The 15,525-nt window shown below is 41.3% G+C and overlaps 1 protein-coding gene across 1 annotated transcript; it reads right to left on the reverse strand.

Moving 5' to 3' along the window:
• Positions 1-5,813: 5,813 nt before the first annotated feature.
• ANKRD1 (ankyrin repeat domain 1) lies at positions 5,814-14,881 on the reverse strand (the record flags this gene model as incomplete). Its single annotated transcript, XM_080694380.1, has 9 exons — positions 14,840-14,881; positions 13,770-13,949; positions 12,472-12,609; positions 12,240-12,347; positions 10,705-10,803; positions 9,572-9,670; positions 9,318-9,416; positions 9,086-9,184; positions 5,814-5,924 (listed from the first exon to the last, which is right to left on the reverse strand). The coding sequence occupies exons 1-9, from the start codon at positions 14,864-14,866 to the stop codon at positions 5,814-5,816; spliced, it is 960 nt and encodes a 319-aa protein (XP_080550506.1). The 5' UTR covers positions 14,867-14,881.
• Positions 14,882-15,525: the final 644 nt, after the last annotated feature.

Genomic DNA, 15,525 nt, shown 5'->3' on the forward strand with positions numbered 1-15,525 from the left:
CAGCCATTTAAACAACAAAAAACAACTAGTGAAGCATTTGAAGTGTGTAGGGGCAGGAAGCACAAGCTTAATGGATTTAGATGTTTTTAAGAGAAGAACAGATTTGTTTATCATTTGTATAAATGGTAAATAACAAATATTTCAAGAAACTCAAAATGTTTCTTATTTAAAAACTAATGCTTTTTTACTTGACATACATGGCTTATTTTTTAATCTTGCAACTCAAGATGGGTTTTATTATTTCCTCTTCTTTTGAGTTATATTTTCTGTTTAATAAAATATAACCTTTTCTTCATTTAGTGGCTTATCTGGTGGAAATCATCCCATCTTTGGTTCTAGTATTTATTTCATGTTTTTTCTTTGTGTTTTATTTTCTAAAGTATTTACTCTAGTGCCAATTTGGTAGTCATGGATATTTTTAGTTACTGCTTGTCTAAGGAAGTTTTTATTTATCTGTCAATTTTGAAAGTTATCTTTGCTGGATATAGCAGTCTTGGTTGGAAGTTGTTTTCTTTCAGGATTTGGTATACATCATACCAAGCCCTTCTGGCATTCATGATTTGGGTTGAGAAGAAAAGTGATTCTTATTGTTTTACCCTGGGATGTCACATGTCTTTTTATTCTTAAAAAGGGCTGGGTTGTGTTTCGGAGGTAGGACACCCCTAGGCTCAATCCTCAACACCACAGTAGATGTGAATGTGTGTGTATGAATATATCTATGTGTATGTATGTATGTATATATACAGGTATATACATACATATATGAGAATAGGAAATTTTGGGGGAAACTAATGCAAAGGGTTTGCGTTTTTGAATAATGTGGAGCACAATGAAACTAATAATTAAAATTATAATGGGTACACAAGTTCAGAGAAATATGTTAAAGAGAAGGGAATCTAAGATCAATTCCAGTTATGAGAAGAAATAATGAATTGTTCACTTACCTTGCCCTGAGATGCTTGGGAAGTCTTGTCCTCTCTCTGAGGTTGGCCTCTGGCCAGTGACTGGAGCAGGGACGTATAGCCCAGCCTCTGACCTGTTCCAGGATGTCACTTATGTTCCCAAGTCCCTGAGGGGATTAGGCTGAAGATAGCTTTCTTCTGAAACCACTTTTCCTCTTTTCTTCTGCGCTGCCATGTTTACTCATTCTTTTGCAAAGCACTCTCTCAATAAACAAATCACTTTACACAAGAATCCTCATTTCAAAAGGACCCAACTTAATATAAAAGTGAGCAAATAAAGTTTATCTGAAAAAGTAACCAATGAACATGAAGATGCTGAACTTTACTAGGCATTAAGGGGGAAATCATAAAAAAAAAATACTTTGTCAGGTTGGAAAGATGTTAGAAAAATAATTTATAAAATAAGTATTTTCAAGGTTGGGAAAGACAGCATGGAAAGGGTATAATTTGATACCGACCTTTTAGACACTTCTGTAAGTTTATTTTTTACAAATAACTGTTTAGGTGTAAAGGGTGCATAGTAAGTGTATTTATTTAACAATCTCTAAAATAGTGAAGAAAATGAAATCAGTCTAAATGCCCAATAATAACAGGATTAGATGATTCACTGTACATTGAAACAAAAGAATATCATTATAAAGATCTGTAAAATAAGCTGCTCAGTTGAAAATGTATAAAACACTGAACATGGTGGTACACACTTATAATCCTAGTATTTGGGAGGCTGAGACAAGAGGATCACAAGTTCAAGTTGAGCCTTGGCAACTTAGACTCTATTTCAAAATAAAGTGTTGGGAGTTCATTTTAGTATGGTAGAACACCCCTGGGTTTAACTCCCAGTGCCACATAGGAAAAACTAAAAAATTATAGTATATCCATAAAATGTGTACAGAAATTATCAGAAAGACTCATATAATACTAGGATTGCTGCTGATGATGGCTTTTGTCATTCATTTTCAAATCAGCATAATAATGAGTATTTTAGTTGTTCAAGAGACCAAGGGAACTTTTTCCTTTGGAGGAGGAAGGAAGAGGTAAGAACAAAATGATAGATACTATAATATGATGGAGACATACACTACAGCAGTATCACACTGAGGGGCACTAACAATCTAAGGGCTCCAGGATAACTTCCTGGAGGAAACAGCTAGACCACAGGAGACGAGGGAAGAGAAATTACGCAGTGGGTAGTGGTGGGCTGGGGTGGGAAGGACAGCCTTCCGGGGAGCTGGCACAGGGCGTGAAAGCGGTAAAGCCAGTGCCTGGATTCTGTAAGGATCTGAAAATTCAGCAGAGTTGAGATTTAGAGTTTGGCTAGAAGAGTAATGAGAGATAAGAATAGAGTTAGCAGCAGCCAGATTTTAAGGATTTTCTAAGGCACGATAAGTTTTCATTTCCTCCTGAGGGAAGGAAATGGGAAGTTATAGAAGGATTTGAAAGAGGACAGTGAGTTGATGGAATTTGCGTTTTAGAAAAATCCCTCTGGCTGCAATTTGTAAAACAGACTGGTTAGTAAGTCTGAAGGCCAGGATCCCAGGGAGGGGAGTTTGAATAAATTAGAGAAAAAAATGAAGATCTAAACTAGGAGAGAGGCACCTGGGGTGGGAGGACAGGGACCGATTACAGAGCTACATAGGCAAGACATTTGGTAAGACTTAGTGGGTGGTTGAAAGGGAGCTGCAAGGAGAAACAGAGGACAATGTACAGGATTCCCCACTGACCATGGGGTGTGTGTGTCCCTTTACAGAGGAGGAAGCATCCTATAAATAATTATGGCCAAAGAACAGATTCAGTGGAAGGACAGAGAGCTTATAAAAATTGACTATTTGTGTGATAGAAACTTGGCATTTTTTCCTAAAGTGTTTGTCTTTTCCATTAGCTGAGATAACCAAAAGTTGGTCTTAGTCTAGTAGAATTTATTCCACATTGTCTCTCAGGCCCTCTACATCTTTGTTAATGCAAATATCTGCATGTGGCAACACACAGAGCCTTTTTTTTTTTTTTAACTCTTTACTCAGTTTTCTCCTTTTATCTTCCCAGCTCTCTGGGAGCAAGGTACTTGAAGAAGATACTATAAAGAATTTGGTCACATAGTAACATATCTAAGTTATCCCATGAGAGATATCAGTATAAGCCAGAGAATTGTCTGTATTGTAGGTACTTTACATGAAAAAAACTGTAGGACTCAGAGCCTTAAGTCTGACAGGATAGCCAGGCCTCTGTGGGGAAGGCACCCCTGTGGGGAGGGAGGTAAAGGGAATTAGGAGGAAGAGTACAGAGAATGAAACCATTGTGAACCTGTTGATGCCTGTAGGGAGTGAACTCTATGAATTGGTAAGAGGCTACAGAGAATAAAAATATTCTCCACCATCCTCACAACTCAGTATGTCCAAGACCAAGTAGCTGGAAGACTTTCTGGTCATGGACTGTGGCTGTACACTCTCTCCAAATGGTAGAGACTTGCACACATGACCCACCTCGGACGAGTTGTTGTTGGGGTTGGGGTTGAGGTTGGCAGTCTCCATCGGCCTTCATGGATTTCTTCAAGTGCCAAACATTCCTTGTATCCTGCACTACCTGCCACACTGCTTGACAACTCCAATTCATGTCTCAGAGTCGCCTTTGCATTGGTGTGTGATGTGCGTGTGGAACCAGGAATTTAACCCGGGACAATATACCTTTGAGCTACACCTCCAGCCCTTTTAATTTTTTATTTAGAAATAGGGTCTCACCAGGAGGATTGCGCAGGTTCGAAGCCAGCCGTGCTGGCGTAAGAGACCCTGTTTCAAAAATATAAAATAGGTCTGGGAGTGTAGCCCGGAGGAAGGAGGGCTTCCAGGAACCCCGGTACCACCAAAAAAAAAAAAAAAAAGAAATAGGGTCTCACTAGGTTGCAGATGCTGGGCTTGAACCTGTGAATCTCCTGTTTCAGCCTCTCAAGTACTACTGGGATTACAGTCATGTGCACCACCATGCCTGGTTTTCAAGAGTCTTTATAGAAATCCCTTTCCATCCCCATCAGATCATATGCCTCCACAACTCAGATACTCATGATGCTCTGTATTTTTTTTTCCTTCATTATACTTACCACACATTGATACTACATATTTCTAATTACTTTTTCAATATTTATCTATTCCAGGACAAGGCAGAATTTTTTTTTTACCAGAGGTTGTAGCACCTGGCAGAAAAATAGCTCCCATTACAGGTCAAAAGTCATCAACCTGGTGTATTATCTCATGAGAGAGGTCTTTGACTCTGCCAGCCCCCTGACCACACGGAGATTATTCAAGTGAGTCTAGCCCTGAAAGGGAATTTAGGGAACACTGGTTTAACTTGCAGTACCCATTCTTCCCACCAGGGGTCTCTTTCTCTACACCACTGGAGCAGATGTAATTCCACTGTCTTTGATGCTCTTGTGACTTGGCAGCCCAGAAACTCTCATCACTTGGGAGCTTGTTAGAAGTGCAGAATCCAAAGCCCCACCTGAGACCAGTTGAATCGAATCTGCATGTTAACAAATCCCCAGGTGGTTGTATACACATTAAATACTCAAAGTGCTGTTGTAAGTCAGGAGGGCAAGCTGGTGCATGTCCGTAATCCCAGTACTGGAGAGGCTGAGATAGGAGAATCACAGGTTCAAGTCCAGCCTCAGAAATTTCATGAGCCCCTGCTTCAAAATAAAAATGGGCTGGGGATGTCATTGCAACGTAGACTGCTCCTGGGTTTCATCCCCAGTGCCAAAAACAAAACAAACTAAAAGAGTGCTATTGTACAGAATATTTTTGATTAAAAAAAAAAAAAACTATGGGAGAGCTGGGTGTGGTGGCGTATGCTTGTAATCCCAGGATTTGGGAGGTGAAGACCAGTGGATTGTGGTTCATGGACAGCCTCAGCTACTTAGCGAGTAGCAACTCAGTGAGACCCTGTTTCAAAAAAATAAAAAGACTTAAAAATAGGGCTGGGAGTGTAGCTCAGTGGTAGAATACCCCTGGGTTCCATCCCTAATACCATACACACACACACACACACACACACAAAAAGGGGGGGGTGAAAAACATTCCTAATTACAGAACCTAGAAGGAGGTCTAGAGTGAGTTTGCTTTTATTATGAATATAAAATATACATACAACAAAATATACATTTACACATTTACAGTTTGCATTTTATCCTTTGTAATCACACTCAATTCTCCAGGGCCCCATGGGCCGCCCTTTCACTGCCTTCCGCTTACACTTATGGCATTCTTTCACTTTGGTACCCTGTGTCACTTGCTTAAAAAAATAAACAAAACTAGGCCCAGGGGCGAGATGGCTGGCTTGACCCCCACTTTCCCGGAATGACTTTCATTCTCTTTGTTTCCATTCCTGTCAGTGCATGCCTTCCGTTGCTCCACTCAGACATCAGCATTGAAATTTCAGGGGAAAAAAAAAGAGGGCTGCAAGAATCACCCTTGTCCTTTAAAAACAGCTTGCAACACCTTACGTGAGTGAGAACCCGTAGCTAGGCACTCATCGCATCTCATGTTCTTGTGGTTTAAGGACTATCTATGGGAAGGCACTGACAGCATTACGTACAAATCATGTGTGCTCACCAAATGGATGCCTACAAAAGTTAGGATGTCAGTGCCACGAAGTCAATAAATAAATAAATAAATAGGCATAAATAAAAACACAGTGAGTTTCACTAAGAGAGGTTTAAGTAGCTGTATCTCCATGCCTTCTTGAAACTTCATGAAGATCACCTCCACAACAGGTTGAATAGAAGCTGGGTTTGCTGACCAGTTGCTCTTCTTTGGGGCTGTGCCTTTCCACCAGTGAACAGCCCCCTGTGTCAAAGTCTCACTTCCTTCAGAAGGTAGCTATGCGAGAGGTTTTGTAGGAGTTCTCCTTGAGGCTGTCAAATATTGCTTTGGTTCCATTCTGCCAGTGTAGCACCAGGTCCATCGGGGTCTTTCCAGCCTAGTCAACAGAGAGGCAGGAAAGCTGATTTCCAGATGGGAGACAGTCTCTCTGGGCATAGGCTAATGAGATACATGTTACCCATGTGTTTTATGGTCTCCAAGTCTTGAGTGATTTGCAGTTTATGTTCAAACCAGCCCTTCACTGCTTCTCATGGGGATGCTTTGGTATTTTATATTAGCCTTTCTTCCACCCCTGCCCCATGAGGATACCCCAGGTATCGGTAAAGTCCCTGATCCCTAGGCATATCTCGATATTTTATGAGCACCCCAAGTCATTTAAAAAAATTCAAAATGCCTGTACACAGCTGTAGTATCCTGCAGCATATGCTTTAGGGTATAACAATATCCCTCTTTGTCCTACTGATTTGAAAAATAATTCTTGAATTGGTAAAAATGGGTGGTGAATGAGCTGCTTTGTACCTGGGGTAAGTACTCCGGTGCTATTCTGACACTGTGATGGCTCCTGGAAACAGATCTTTCACAGCTAAGGGTTTACAGTGGCCCTTCCCATGGAAATTCTGTTGGGATTGGTGTCAATCATATGGTGAAAGACCAGTTTGTTTTGTTTTTTTTACAACAAAATTGGATCACCGTTATGTATGTGTCTCAAGATGTTTACAAATATTAAAACTGTCACCTCTCAATTCATGCCTATAGATAGAGGTCCTAAATAGTACATCTCTCATCTCTATTCTCAGAGTATTCTTTAGCCTAGAGATTGCAAAGTGGTAGCTTTGAGATGCAAATTAGTCAAGAGACCTATTATGCTTTTGCCCAGATTAAGTTAGACATTTTTTCTGTCTTTTTAAAAATATTTTTATTTTGAAACAGGGTCTTACTAAGTTGCTAAGGGTCTTGCTAAGTTGTGAAATGAACATAGCCTCCAACATGCAATCTTCCTGTCTCAGACTCCCAAATACTGGGATTGCAGGTGTCTACCACCATGCCCACCTAAAATATTTTTAAAGGTTAGACTTAATTGGTACCAGTCAGTAGGACATCAAGAAATTTTCCAACTTGATTTGTACCCATGACACCATAGAGCAACACTGCACAGGGTTGGGGGAAAACCACCACTGGGTCTGTGCACAGTCCCAGCAGGCATTTGTTTAAGTCATTTTTGTGATCTACTTGGCCCCTGTGGGTATTTAAGTCAGTGATCCTGTAACTCACTTTGGAATTCACTTTTGAGTTTCTCCGCTTCTGTAGTGTCCTTCTGAAGGAACACTCATCAGTAGACATGGCTACAGGAATTTGACCAATGATAGGATATTGTGTTTTGTTCTCCATCCCCTTCAAAGTAGCATTTAATAGCTTATGGCCACCGAGGGGAACATCGATCCACTTGGCCAATGACTTTAATAGCTCCAGGACTTTTATTCTGAGGGATAGCGGATAACCCAGAAGCATGAGCCCTACTCGTATGTTTTAGGCTATTCTTCCATAAATTCCTTATAGTCTTCTCTATTAAAATGTATCTTCTGCCAGGCGTGGTGGCGCACGCTTGTAATCCCTGCGCTTGGGAGGCAGAGACAGGAGGATCACGCAGGTTCGAAGCCAGCTGCGCGCACTGGCTTAGGAGACCCTGTTTTCAAATAAAAATGTAAAACTAGGTCTGGGAGTGTAGCCCAGAGGTAGAAGGGCTTCCAGGAACCCCAGTACCACAAATAAATAAATAAATAAATAAATAAATAAATAAATAAATAATAATATAAAATGTATCTTCTGATTTTCTGGATACTTGCAATCTCCCCAAATCTATATAGTATTTATCTCTGCTGGTAGTATCTCACTGCCCTTCCCACAAAAAAAGACAGCTTTTTGTAGATTTCCTTGAACCTATTCTTTCTCTAATTAATATATATATATGTGTGTTTGTGTGTGTGTGTATATATATATATATATTAGTTTGGAGCAATCCTAATACCTAGCATGAGAAGCCCTATTAACAACACTTATCTTTGTTTCTGTCACCAAGCCAAACATTATATATATATATATATATATATATGTATATATATATACATATATATATATATGATAAACTATTCCTCACAGCCTCACAGTAACAGAAATAAGAGGAAGAAATAATTTGCATGTATAAAATAATTTTTTTCCTGGTTTTTTTTTTTTTGGAAAGTGACTTTCCAAAATTTTCAGAATTAATTCTCCAGTAATGTATACCTATTTCTCCTGCTAATTTTCTTAAGTTTATATTAGATGCTATTTGCCTGGCTGGGAATTCTGACCGTGAGGAAGCATTGCTTTTACGTTCCCCGCCTCCAGATGAAGTTAATGTGTACTTATGCAAGAATTTTCAAGTCCTAAATATAGGAAATTATTTTGAGATATGTGCAGATAAACCAAAGTGGGGAATGGATGGAAGTGATCTGAAAATATAGACAAAAGCATGACTGTGCCCAAAGGAAGCAGTAACATTTCATGCAGTTATTTATAAGGATAGAAGGACTATTCTGAATTACCCAGATTGGAGATTGATTAGTTTTAGTTCCTTGGCTCTACTGACTATTGTGGAATTAAGCCATCTCAGGAATGGTGGGGTGAATACAACCCTAACTACCCCAAGCTCTGCTCAGCCAAGAATGATCAAGACAGACTGGACCTCTCCAATACAGGTGTGTGGAAGGTGCGCCTATTGTGGCCATCTTTTCTTTTCAAGACCAAGTTTGCAAAGAATTTTTTAGGCACTGAGGTCATAGCAGACTGGCTGACTTTCCCCATCTCTGACCATGTGGTCTGAGTCCTTGCCAGGCTTGACAGCATCCTTGTGGAAAGGGACTGGGGCATTTAAACCATCAATCTCCTTGCCCCCCCCCCCCAGTATTACCACTCTGGGCCTATTTTCAAGTATTTAAGAGATTGTGGAAATTAAAAAAGCTGTATGCCACGCATGGTGGTGCACACTTGTAATCTCAGCATTTGGGAGACTGAGACAGGAGGATCAAAGGTTCAAGGAAAGCCTATGCTACTTAGTGAGGCCCTGTGCAATTTAGTGAGACCCTGTTTCAAAATAGATAATAAAAAATAGGGATGAGGATGCAGCTCGGAGGTAGAATGTCCCTGGGTTCCATCCCCCGTACTAAAAAAAGAAAAGAAAAGAAAAGGCCTATATTAGTACCCCTAGTTTCCAGTACTTACACAGTTCTTGATGTTGAGGTCCGCGCCATACATAATCAGGAGTCGGATCATCTTGTAACGATTCAGTCTCACGGCATCGTGTAGAGGGGTGTCTCCCTCCTAGAGAAGCAGAGGAGACAGGCTAGTGGTCAGTCTGAAGCCAGGGAGTGGGTCCCACAAGGGCCCTGGCTTGCCACACTGATTCCAACGAGATAAGGAAGCTGTAGGAGGAGGCCTTGGCCGGGCTACTCACTCTGTCTCTGGGGTTGAGGTCCGCCTCACAGGCGATCAGGTGCTCGGCACATTCGTAGTGGCCGGTCCTCACTGCCACGTGCAGCGCGGTGCTGAGCAGCTGCAAAATTGGAAAGCGCTGCTGAGTCGCTGGAGCAAAGACAGGGGTTATCCCTGACCCCAAGGCAGGTGCAAGGGGAGACGGGGCTAAGGAACCCCACAGTATGGGCTCTGGAAGACCTCCGTGGAGAAGTGGGGTTAGGGCGCTAACCCTACCTTATCTCGGGCACTGATTTTTGCACCTTTGTTCAGCAACAATTTTAAGACATCCAGGTTCCCTCCACGGCATGCCCAGTGGATGGCTGTGGATTCCAGCTGTAGGGAAAGGACAACATAAAGAAGCACCTGGTCAGAGGAATCTGTACTTGATATCTAAGGCCCAGGAGAATACAAGTTTGCTAGCGCACCCAGGATAGCACGGTGGTCCTCATATAGATGGCAGATTCTAACTGTTGTAGTTGAAGATTCTTGACAAATGTCTCCACTAAACCATTTGTGTCCTCGGCTATCATTTATGCTCCCATATAAGTGACATCTTGTCATTTAGAGTAGATCCCTCCTCTCTGCTCAATTTGACTTTTCTCTGGTCTTTCCATGCTCACAATTTTGGGTGTCTTTGCATGCAAACTTTTGTTTGTTTCTTTATAAAAAAAATTTTTTTTTGATGCATTTTGGTCTTTGGATTCATTTTCGGCCACATCCTCCGGCTACTTTGGTATCCCTTTTCCACTTTAAAATGAAATTAAGCTGCATTTAAATAAACGGAGCATTTTCCCCAGCTCAATCTGCAGCTCATCAAATGGGCTCTGCGCTGGTCTTTGGGGAATTCACAGTGGTTGAGTTATTGAGGTCTGAAGAGCAGCTACTTTCCTTAGATGCAACTCGTTGGGTATGCAGCCTAGCTCCAAATCTCATCGATAGCAATTGGCATCTGTCATATATAGTGTGCAGCTAGAAAATTCTTACATTGTACTGGCAGCTGCAGGGCCCAGAGCAGGCTGCTGTGTGTAATGGAAAGACAGAGGTGTTGAAAGGCCAGTGTCAACTGTATTACTTCTGAGTAATGTTACTGACTCGATAACAACCCACCTCCTCTGTGAGGTTATTGAATTCAGCAGCTTTCACTCCGTTCTCTGCCTCTTCTCCTTTTCAGTCTGTATGGCAAATACCTTCCACAGGATCTAGTCCCATCTCCCACCTTGCCTTTCTTTGTATGGAGAAATGAGCTTTTGCCTACGTCTCTCAGATCAATTTTCAATCCAATCAATCCAGTTTTTTGGCACAGGTTTTCTTGAGCTTTGTATAGGCTATTTATTTTGGCTTATTTCCAAGCAAAGAAATATATTTACCATATCACGGAATTCGATCTGGGCTCCAGCTTCCATTAGCTTCTCCACAACTGCCAAATGTCCTTCCAAGCATGCTCTGTGGAGAGCTGTTCGTTTATACTGTGGGAGATGTAAAGGGGAGATAGCAGGGCATATATAAATGTGCATAATCCTTTCAGAGGCATGAAGCTGGACACTAATTGATAGAAACTGGAATGCATTTTTATGAATTAGAAAATCCAAAGTTAGCTAGATTCGCAATATTAGAACAATTATCGTACAACTATGATTTGAGCTCCCTTCCTACCACACATATTTCTAAGTGCTTAAAGGCCTGTGCTGAGGGATGTGTAGTTAAAAACCTCAAAATGACCTAAATGTTGACATTTCCCTTTCTTGTATTTTGCACATCTCTTGCTCATGTATCATTTGCCATGCAGATCAGTTTTCTTCCATTCAGAACTGTTGCTAGTTTGAATATGAAAGGTACTTAGTTCTTTTTTTGTGTGTGTCTCTTTTGGAGTGGGGTACCGGGAATTGAACACAGGGGTAGTCTACCTCTGAGCTACACCTCCAGCCCTTTTTTTTTTTTTTTTTTGAAACAGGCTCACTGAATAGCTGAGGTTGGCCTCAAACCTGTGATCCTCCTGTCTCAGCCTTCAAAGTATCAGGATTATGGATATGCAAAACCACACCCAGCTTTAGTTTATATTTTGAGAGAATAGGAGGTTTCTTTTTAGTGTGATCTCCCATTTCAGTTCACAGGGGAAAGAATACCAAAAACAAAAACAAAAACAAAAAAAACAAAAAAAAAACACCAGTGATTTCTGGTAAACTGGCTTCATATGAATGAATCAAAAGACTATTAGAGCTGAAACAATTTTAGCCATCACTTAAATGCAAACGAGCTCGCTCAAAATCAAAGAGCCATGTAGTGGCGAGCGGAAAGTTGAACTCCAGGTTCCACATTCTCTGTCTAATGCTGATGTTTTTGAGTCTAATCCAAAGTGAAGCTAATCATATATTTCTCCATAAGTAACTTTTCCGCCCTGCCTTACTAAGAGTCTATCCCTGCTGAATTTGGGTGGCTGAGACAGGAAGATCGCAGGTTCAAGGACAGCCTCAGCAACGTAGGAAGACTCTCGGCACCCTAATGAGACCCTGTATCAAAATAAAAAATAAAAAGAACTGAGGGTATAGCTCAAAAGAAAAATGCCTCTGGGTTCAATCCTGAATACCAGCAGGGAAAAATTAAAAAGTCTGTCCCAAAGATTTAAGGAGCTAACGACAAACTGAAAAATCAGCCCAAATTATGTGAGTACAAAAACAAACAAATAAGCACACAAACAAAAAAGTGCAATCTATTGCATGGATCCAGAATTGTTGGGGACCTGGGAACACTGCACTCTGCTGTAGTGCTTCGGGCATATGTGGGAACAGCTGGGGAGAGGGTTTCAGGTAAAGAGACTTTGGCACCATATTCTCAAGGTTGCAGTAAAGCATAAGAGACACAAAATTAATGAGCTGGGTTTTGCAGCACTTTGTCTAAGCCTTACCTCATCACAGACATCTGGATTGTTCTTGTCTGACAGGAATTTTTCTACTACTGGCAGTTTATTCTCTAGGGCAGCCTTCAGAAACCTAGGCACATCCACAGGTTCTGTCTATAGAAAAAAATCGTATGAGAGTGACTGTGAGCATTCCAACATGCAGTCAAAGCCACCACAGATGTTCCTTCCCCTGGAGCACAACACCGGGTGTCATACTACACAACCAAGTGGTCCTTACAATGATTTCGGGTTCCGGCTCCTTCACAACTGGAACTTTTGTTTTCCTGTATTTTTTCCTTTTCTTCAGTTGAATGATTGTTTCAAGGTCTTCTAAATTTTCAAGCTTTGATCTTTGTTCTAGTTTTTTCTTTTTGAGCTAAAACAAAAAGAAAGGAAAAGATAGAAATCCATATTTTAAAAACAGTGAGTTCTACTGACATGTATTCTATTGTTCTAAACAAAATCTGCAAGGTCTGAAATAAGTATGTGAACAATCAGAGCAAAAAATATATATATTAAAAAACTTTTAAATAACTCTTTGATTTAGTGATTTTTTTATTCAAGTATTTGAAGGTCTAATTTTCAACTAATTGCCTTCACGTTGTCTTTCTTTGCCTGTAGAATCAGCCCTTGGCTAACTGGAGACACCATCTAATCTCTCTAAGTGATGATTTTGTAATTAATGTCATAAACAAGCCTCAGATTTCTGTAGAATTTTATCATGCTTGAAAATTAAAGGTTTTTGTTTTGGTTTGGTTCCAAAGAATCAAATACATACTAAGTTCTGAAATATCGGTTTCATTTCCTTTCAGGAGATCCATTCAAAGTCTCTAAAACAGACCATCCAGAGACTACAGTTAACTAATGTACATTTTATCCGTGTTAGTAAGTAATGAAAAATCACTCAGCAATACAGACTGTGTCAATGCGGATAGCAGACACAGTCTAACAATGATCCATGAACCGCAAAAACTTTGTTACTGAAAAAAAAGGTCTCCTTTATTTGGGATTAGGCAGTATATGGCTTAAGAAATTCACCAGACGTGATTATTTCTCCAAGTCTATCTTTCAATCAAAACCTCATCATAGGACATTAATTAAGTCATTGATTGAAAACACGGAGATCAGGATCTTTCCCCAAACTTGTTCCAGACATGTTACCTCTTTAAGGGCTGGTAAAGAAGCATCTTTGGGATACTTTCTTTTCTTTTCTTTTCTTTTCTCTTCTTCTTTTTTTTTTTTGGGGGGGGGCAGGTCTGGGGATGCAACCCAGGGGCATTCAACCTTCGAGCTACACCCCTGTACCCTATTTTTTATTCTTTATTTTGAAACAGGGTCTCACTAAGTAGCTGAGGCTGTCCGCAAACCAGGATCCTCTCAGGTCTCAGCCTCTGGAATGCTTGGATTACAAGCATATGCCACCATCCGGCTTGGGATACTTTCCTCTATTTTCTTTCTCTCTTCACTTCTTCCCTGACATCTCCACCCCCTACCCCAACCTCCCACTAATAGATTCCAGGAAGGAAGGGTTCTCACCTCTGCCTCTCGCTGTTTCTCAGTTCTCCACTGCTGCTCCCCCAGGCTCACATAGTGGGCTGGCAGTGTCTTCAGATCCTCTTGCTTCTCCAAAGTGACAGCAGCTTCATATTCTCCATCCCTGAAATCCTCAGGAAGGAATTCTCCTGCCTCCCCACTCCTGTTCTTCTTACCTGTGACCTGCAAGGGAAAAAGACGGCAGGGTCAGAACCAATGGTGCCCATCCTGGGGTGGTTCTCCTTGGTCCTTCCCGATGATAGCCACCCACTGCTGTGTAGTGTGCTCTCAAATCCCAGGCTGCCACGCATAGCTACCGATACCCCAGGCTTACCTTGGGAGCTTGTTCTACTTGATATATGTAAATCTACTTCTAATCCACACAAACACATTTCTCTTAGGGAATTCAGAGACCTGTCCTTTTCCTCTGCTTACTTAAAATTTCTTCATTCTAAGTAATTTTGATAATTCTTGGCCTCGAGTTGTAAAAATTTCCATCCACTTATTGCAATAAAACTTCTACCCTAAGGCATTTTGATAACTACATGTGACCCCACACTATAGTAATAAAAATCAAAGAAGATAATAAATAGAAAATATGCAGAGAATTCACTACTAGTGGCTTCATTTTTTTCCAGCTTCACTTGTTTTATCCCATAAACCATTCTTTTCCCATAATGTCACATTTTCAGAGTTCCCTTGCACTGCACCTGAAAAAAAGGGCATTTTAACTAGGCGTGGCAGCACACACCTGTAATTCCAGTATTTGGGAGGATCACAGAACTGAGGACAGCCTTAACAATGTAGCAAAATTTTAGCAACCTAGCAAGACCCTCTTTCCAAGTATATAAATAAATGGGCTAAGAGTGTAGCTTGGAGGTAGATCTCCCCTAGGTTCAATCCCAGTACCATAAAAAAAGGAAGGAAGGAAGGGAGGGAGGGAGGGAAAGAGGGAGGGAAGGAGGGAGAGAGGAAGGGAGGAAGGAAGGAAGGAAGGAAAAGGCATTTTAACTTCCAAATCAAAACCCAGATGAACCAGCTTTCGCTGTGCAAAGATAATGCGTGTTACATACCAGCTCCTCCACTTTCAGCATCTTCATGTTGGAGGTGGTGGTCTGTGTGTTTTCTTCCTGTAGGATGAACCCTGGAGTTGCCCTGCTGATGTCTCCACCCCAGGCAGCTTATATAGCCTGAGCTGGTGAGATAATCTTCCAACCTGGGAACCCAAGTAAGCCCCTGCCCCCACAGCGGCCAGCTCAGAGGCAGGTGAATTTTCATCCCAGACTCCATGTCTGGGAAGCCCAAGAGGGAGGGGGTGACAGGCTCCCCCTGCTGAATCTGTGAATCAGGAAGAAATGTGAGAGGGCCATTCCTCTGGCAGTGACCACACTGCTCAGCAATGTGAGTCATCTATTTATCGAGAAGCCCGGGGACAGCTGTCTGTTGATATTGCACCACATTGCTGCTCTTTTTCCTTCTTTGTCAGCTTTCATATGACAAACCTATCAAGAAAAACGTGGATGCCCCGCGTGTCACACTCCCAGCAATATCTTTCTGATAACCAGGCTTATCGACACTTCACTTGGGGGAAGTGTCGCTTTGGGACATCCTATTCCTGTGGGTAAACAGCCTGAGAGGAAAGGATCCGGGTCCTGATGGCACTTGTCTATATCTGTTTGGAATTCTCAGGAGTGATGTCTGGAGCTAAAACAGCCCCATGACATGCCACCTTACTTACCAACATTATGAGAAGTTAAAA

Source organism: Muscardinus avellanarius (assembly GCF_963383645.1).
Source record: "Muscardinus avellanarius genome assembly, chromosome: 4".
Taxonomy (NCBI): Eukaryota; Metazoa; Chordata; class Mammalia; order Rodentia; family Gliridae; genus Muscardinus; species Muscardinus avellanarius.